The sequence below is a fragment of the Carassius carassius genome, chromosome 17 (assembly GCF_963082965.1).
Source record: "Carassius carassius chromosome 17, fCarCar2.1, whole genome shotgun sequence".
Taxonomy (NCBI): Eukaryota; Metazoa; Chordata; class Actinopteri; order Cypriniformes; family Cyprinidae; genus Carassius; species Carassius carassius.
The window spans coordinates 17685151-17691359 of NC_081771.1; the positions used below are offsets into that span (position 1 = coordinate 17685151).

Here is a 6209-nt window from a genome sequence, read left to right on the forward strand (position 1 = left end):
GGGCCACTGCCTCAGACAGCCCGCTTATATCCAGAGCTCTCTAATACCGTTTGTCTTTTCATTATTTATCTTGTTTAGACACTGCAGTATCCGCGCATTGAGTTTTTTATGATTAAACTTGCCATATGCGCTCATAATGTACTGTTATAAAAAAAATCGGTTGAAAAAGGATTCATAAGTAATAAAAATAAAAAGAAGATAAATTTTCAAAATACCTTAAGTAGCTTAAATAAAGCTAAACTTTTAAATGGACACGTAGAACCGTGTTCGTTTAAGGACAGCGATGTTTAAAATCAGAATTTGTCTATTCTTCAGGCATCTGTCGTCTCTGAAGGATTGACGCTGGTAGATGTCAGGTTTTATTACAAAAAGGTTGAAGGTCTGTGTTTGTAGACCTTCAACTAAATGGATTTGGGGAGGGAAGAGAGTCACCTCCTTTTCCTCCCCGATCTTTGTTTGTGTTGTAATATACATATTTTGGTAGGTATTATGTGGCTTTCTCAGAGCTGATTGGGCGCTCAGGTTGGCGCGTGAACGCCCTGCGATTATGTCAGATCGCGTGCAGAGCGAACCAGCCCAGCCTTTGAACTTCACCGCTTTTGGCTCTCATTCACGCGCTTCTCCTCATTTCTCAGCCAGGTGCTTCACGGGGCGAGAATCCTCCGAGAAAAAAAGCGCACAAACAGATCGCGGAAACTTCGCTTGCCGCGCTGGATTTTGTGGCGCGCGTGGCTGTTCTTCTCTTAGCCGAATAGTGTCGTTTTTGAAGAAGAGAAATCTTTCAACTTTACCACAAACACGGAAGAATTAGTGGATTTTTTCCCCATTGATGCCGTTTTCCAATTTCTCCGGCTCTCTAGAAGTGGCATGATCCGTGTCTGTCTGCTGGGCAGGTGAATACAATTTTCTCTCGGTCGGTCGAAGAACTTTTTTGTTGTTATTTTAACAGGGAACCGTAAAAATGTCAAAGCCGGTAGATCACATCAAGAGACCCATGAACGCCTTCATGGTCTGGTCAAGAGGCCAGAGGAGGAAAATGGCTCAAGAGAATCCCAAAATGCACAATTCAGAAATAAGCAAAAGACTTGGCGCCGAATGGAAGCTGCTGTCTGAATCCGAGAAGCGACCGTACATCGACGAGGCCAAGAGACTGAGGGCTCAACACATGAAAGAACACCCAGACTACAAATACAGACCCAGGCGCAAGCCCAAGAACCTCCTCAAGAAGGACAGGTACGTGTTTCCTCTGCCCTACCTGGGCGACACGGATCACCTGAAAGGACTTCCGGTCTCAGCCACGGATTCGCTCTTAGGTTCCTCGGAAAAAGCCCGTGCGTTCCTGCCGCCCACATCAGCCCCTTACTCCTTCTTCGACCCGAGCCAGTTCAGCTCCAGCGCTATCCAGAAGATGACAGAGATGCCCCACACGTTGGCCACCAGCACTTTACCTTACGCATCATCTCTGGGATACCAGAACGGCGCATTCGGGAGCCTGGGTTGCCCCAGCCAGCACACCCACACCCACCCGTCACCCACAAACCCTGGGTACGTGGTGCCGTGTAACTGCACCGCATGGTCGGCATCGAGTTTACAGCCGCCTGTTGCCTACATACTGTTCCCAGGTATGACCAAGAGTGGGATTGACCCGTACTCATCAGCACATGCCACTGCTATGTGACTCCATCACTAAAAACTGTCTCCTCGTTGAAAACTTGAATACAACAATGCATGTACATAAGAAGAGAGGAATGATCAAGACATTTATACTGAGGCCGTGTGGACATGAACTTTTCACCATCTACGAGAGGTTCCTTCGATCCCAGCTTGGATCTTGGAATAGATGTAAGGCAGGTGCCCAGAACTGTAAGAAATGTAAATGTTCAAACGTTTATTATTATGGCTACCGGATTTGGATGCCTTTAATTTTATTTATTATGTACAATTTGACGATATAATAATGCTACTTTAGTTTGAACACTTAATATAATTGTTATTATCATCATCATATTATTATTATTATTTGAATTACTTTGATTTGCACAGCTAACAGTTAGGATTCATGTTTCTTCTTGTACAGCCTGTTGTATTTACCATTCTTTTTGGCACTCTGAAATTCAAATGATACGACTTCGGGGATTTCAAAGTGCGAAATTCAGCATTTAATAGATTTTACGGGTTATTCTGTTGTTTATAATGATATTGATACAAACCGGCACCTAAAAGTAGACGGCCTATTTAAAATATCAAATGAAAAAGAAAAAACTCTTGTTCTTCAATATTTTTTTTTATTTGGACATTTCTTTTTTTTATTCTGTGGTTCAGTGATAGTCACTCGTTCATTTGATTTCAGAAAGAACATAAAGTCTGAAGCGAAGCAGTTCATGTTGTATTTTTAATCTGCGATGGTAACTTAAATCCTGTCATGTAATGGAAAGGAAAATGTATCTAAAAGGGTGATAGTACCTCGATTCTTTGTTCATTTGCCGAGCAAAGACATTTTGAATAAAGACAATCTGTCTTAAACATTCATAATCCTTGTTACATTGCCTGTTTAAACTATTTATGAATCTTCTTTTTGCTATGCTCTTATACAGTCGTGCCAAAAGGTAACAGGCATGTCAGTAGTAAGTACGGTGGTCCCAAACATGCGTTTTATAATGTTTACTCTCCCAGCTGTATAGTTTTATTTGTGCATTCAAATATAATGAGTTTTGTCGGGCCGAGAGAACAACACAGGCCTTAACTGATAAACATAAAAACTGAAATTGATCTTACAACCGAGTAGATCTCCACAAAAATTATCTTCTCAATCAGCGCTGCTTAAATAGTCAAACGTTTCGGCGACCGCTGTCTAATGACCATCTGGCTTTTCGGTATAGATTTGAGATGAACTCTGTCAGCGCGTGGCGTTCCCGACTGCTCTATAGGGACCGCCGGTCCAAATTAAATGGCAAAACAATTACTGTACAGGGACGCTTAGGGAAACTGAGGGCGAACATGAATTGTGATTTACCCCGAGACCCACAATAGGATGGAAATTGGACTGAAGGAGGGGAGGTACGAGTGTGAACCATGTCATTTACTATTACAAAACAATTCCCAATAAAAACAATTGAACAAAGCGTCAGGTGCTTTAAAATCTGTGCTGATTTTTGCCTACAGACGCGCTGTGACACATTGGAGAAGACTGCAGATGTAGAGGCTGCCAGTTTGCATTAGCATCTCAATTTTCCATTCGGCTCTTTCTTTCTTTCTTTCTTTCTTTCTTTCTTTCTTTCTTTCTTTCTTTCTTTCTTTTTTTTTTTCTTTCTTTCTTTCTTTCTTTCTTTCTTTCTTTCTTTCTTTCTTTCGTATATTGTCAAGTGGTATTTTTCTCTAAATACGCTCGTGTTGCTGTGTTCAGTGTGTAAAACTTTCTGCGTTCAGGTGTGTGTCATGTCTCTGAAATAAGGCGATCACACTCTTTGAATGTGTGCTTGTGTATGAGACGTCTCACCCTTCAGGGACTCTGCTCGTTCCACCTGTTCCACCGCTTAGATCATTCCAACACCACGGACAGAAAAACGCTGCTACAAGTTTCTCAAAACCAATTAATTAAAATCTTCTTCTTCAGTAAGTCTACATCGAAAATGTGATTTATGATATTGCTTATTATGCAATTCTTATCTACTTTCGCAAAATTAAAGTCTACCCTATACATATTTTTTTTTAATACTCTCTAGATAATAATAACAGCAGCAACAACAACATTTATTATAGTAGAATTCAATGTTGCCTTTAGCCTGCTTCAGTAGATTTTTGTTTGTTTATGGTAGAAAGAAAGATAAAAAGGCTAATATGTGCAGTGTTTTTTAATGCCGGTGTGCCATTTCTTCAGCTTAATTGTTATTTTCTATTAAATAATTTGACTTCTGATGTAACCAGCAAACATGCTGCAACTCGTTCAGAATAACTGCTTGTCTATTTCTTTCCCAATTTATCTATATTTATTTACTACTGTAATTCAACACAGTTGGAACAAGTTCTCCTCCTGTATTACAAAAAACAAAACAAGTGTTGCTGAAACTGTGTGTGAATGGGATTCACTCAAAGGAAACAAGCTCGCAGAACAATTGGGTTTGGGCTGCAAACAGAGGATTGGAATTGGCCTGTACTTTTGTCTATTGTCCCAGGGATGGGGAATGGGATTTGCACACCGAGGTGTAATAGCATTACTGTATTAATTAAAATTTTCATTTCACATCCAGATTGTTTACTTATCTGCCAGGAACATATGCTGGAAGAAGTTAAGATTCACGATTCTGCACTATTGCCCAAGGTGCAATTCAATATAAGGGAGGGAGGGGGCTCAGATTTTTATGACAGACTGTGCTCTTATCTGCCGCTGTAAATTAGGGTGATACTCCATTGAACCGAATAGCAAGTTTTACATCAGCCCCCTAAAGCATGCAGATTCAACTTTGAAATTGGACGATGATAATTAGGGAACTTTAAGGAACACTTCTAAAAGAAATGCGGGAAACGTGTTATTTTAAATAAATAAAACAACAAGATCTGAACTTAAATTAAAACCTTTCATATCTTACTTTTTTTTCTTTTTTCTTTTTTTTTACTGAGGATGAAAATTCAGCCCATCGTCGGTCAGCACTGATGTCTCTAAAATCATTTAATATATTGACAGATTGAACCAGGCAACATAACATGATAAACAAAATGACAAACTGAACAAGATGATCGACCACAAGACCTGAATATGAACGACAAACCAGGGCTTGGGTGCTTTATGATTAGTTCATAGCATGTGGGTGTAATTAGATGTTAATTTATGAGCCCTTCATAGCTATTAATCAACTGTGATCACTGCAGCCATTTTGAACTATTTTCTCAATCATTCTGTGGAAATAAAACTTTGCAAACAAAAACCCAACTGGGGGTAAAAATACGAGAGGTAAAATTATGATTTGAAATTATAGAGCCCTAAATCTGTAGCTCTTCTCCGAGACGTTTTTATTTGAGCTCAACGGAGAGCCCGAATTCAATCTGCCTTATCTCGCCAAGACTCCTTTCAGCAGGAGATCAGAGAAAAAGAGAGGATAATTGTTCTTTATTTTATTTAATTTAATGCGACAGGCTGCGCTTTCAGATCATTTATATGCTTCATTTAGTGATAAAATTCAATGAGGAGGGGGACACAAGGCGCTTTCTTTCTCAAACACTTTAGTGGAAAATATAAACCACATGAAACAAAAGTGAGGGGACATGACACTTTTAATTGAATGCCATGGGTCATTTGCATTATTGTCTCCTAAAGTCACCCTGAAATCATGGGCGCAGTATTCAGTTTAATATGTAGCTTCTAAATATCTTGCGCTGAATCTCTCTACGCTCATTTTCTAGGCCTATTTCACTGAAAACTAAAATCAGCTCAGCGCGCTGAGGGATGCAACAAAAACGATTCATTTTTATTTAGATTTATTTATTTATTTTATATCGTGAAACCATTCCCTGAGATTTGTTTATTATGAAAATTTATAAAGCATTTATTTTTTATACAAATATATTTTCGAATAAATAACACATATCATAATGACTATATATTTTATGATTGTTGTTTTATAATTGCTGTTTTACAGAAGTGGGACACATGCTTATCTCAATTCAAATTTAGTGAGACATACAATATTACATTTTAATACTGCAATATATTGGGTTTGGTGTAACGCTGATCTCATTTTAAAATTTTAACTATTGTCTCTCTCTCTCTCGGAAACTCCTAAAAGCATCATTGCTGAAGCCTCGTCTATCTAAAATTGGATCTGGGATAGCATTTGGACAGAAGAAAAGTAAACCGCAGTACTGTTGTTTGAAGCGCCGGCCTTGAATTTGGAGGTCCCTGAATTCTCATGTGAAAGAAATGAAACGGTGAAGGAGCTGATAAGGAAATATGGAAGAGAAAAGGAATCATGCCTCGGTGGTTTAATGTGCGGGTCCAGTCGGGAATGTGATATAGCCTACACTGAGACTTTACCCCTCCGACTGATTCAAAGAGAGGTGTAGATACATCGCTCTCTCTCTCTCTCTCTCTCTCTCTCTCTCTCTCTCTCTCTCTCTCTTACACACACACACACACACACACACACTGAACAGTTTAATGTATACGGAACGCACAAACCTATATGAAACAGTAAAACATGCTAACGCATAGCTCC

General features: G+C 39.3%; 1 protein-coding gene across 1 annotated transcript; it reads left to right on the top strand.

Moving 5' to 3' along the window:
- Nucleotides 1-441: 441 nt before the first annotated feature.
- Nucleotides 442-3236, top strand: LOC132161254 (transcription factor Sox-14). The gene has a single exon (XM_059571191.1). The coding sequence runs from the start codon at nt 962-964 to the stop codon at nt 1676-1678; it is 717 nt and encodes a 238-aa protein (XP_059427174.1). The 5' UTR covers nt 442-961; the 3' UTR covers nt 1679-3236.
- The last annotated feature ends 2973 nt before the right edge of the window (nt 3237-6209 follow it).

Coding starts and splice junctions, on each gene's coding strand:
- LOC132161254 (XM_059571191.1), top strand. CDS start 962: ATGTCAAAGCCGGTAGATCACATCAAGAGACCCATGAACGCCTTCATG.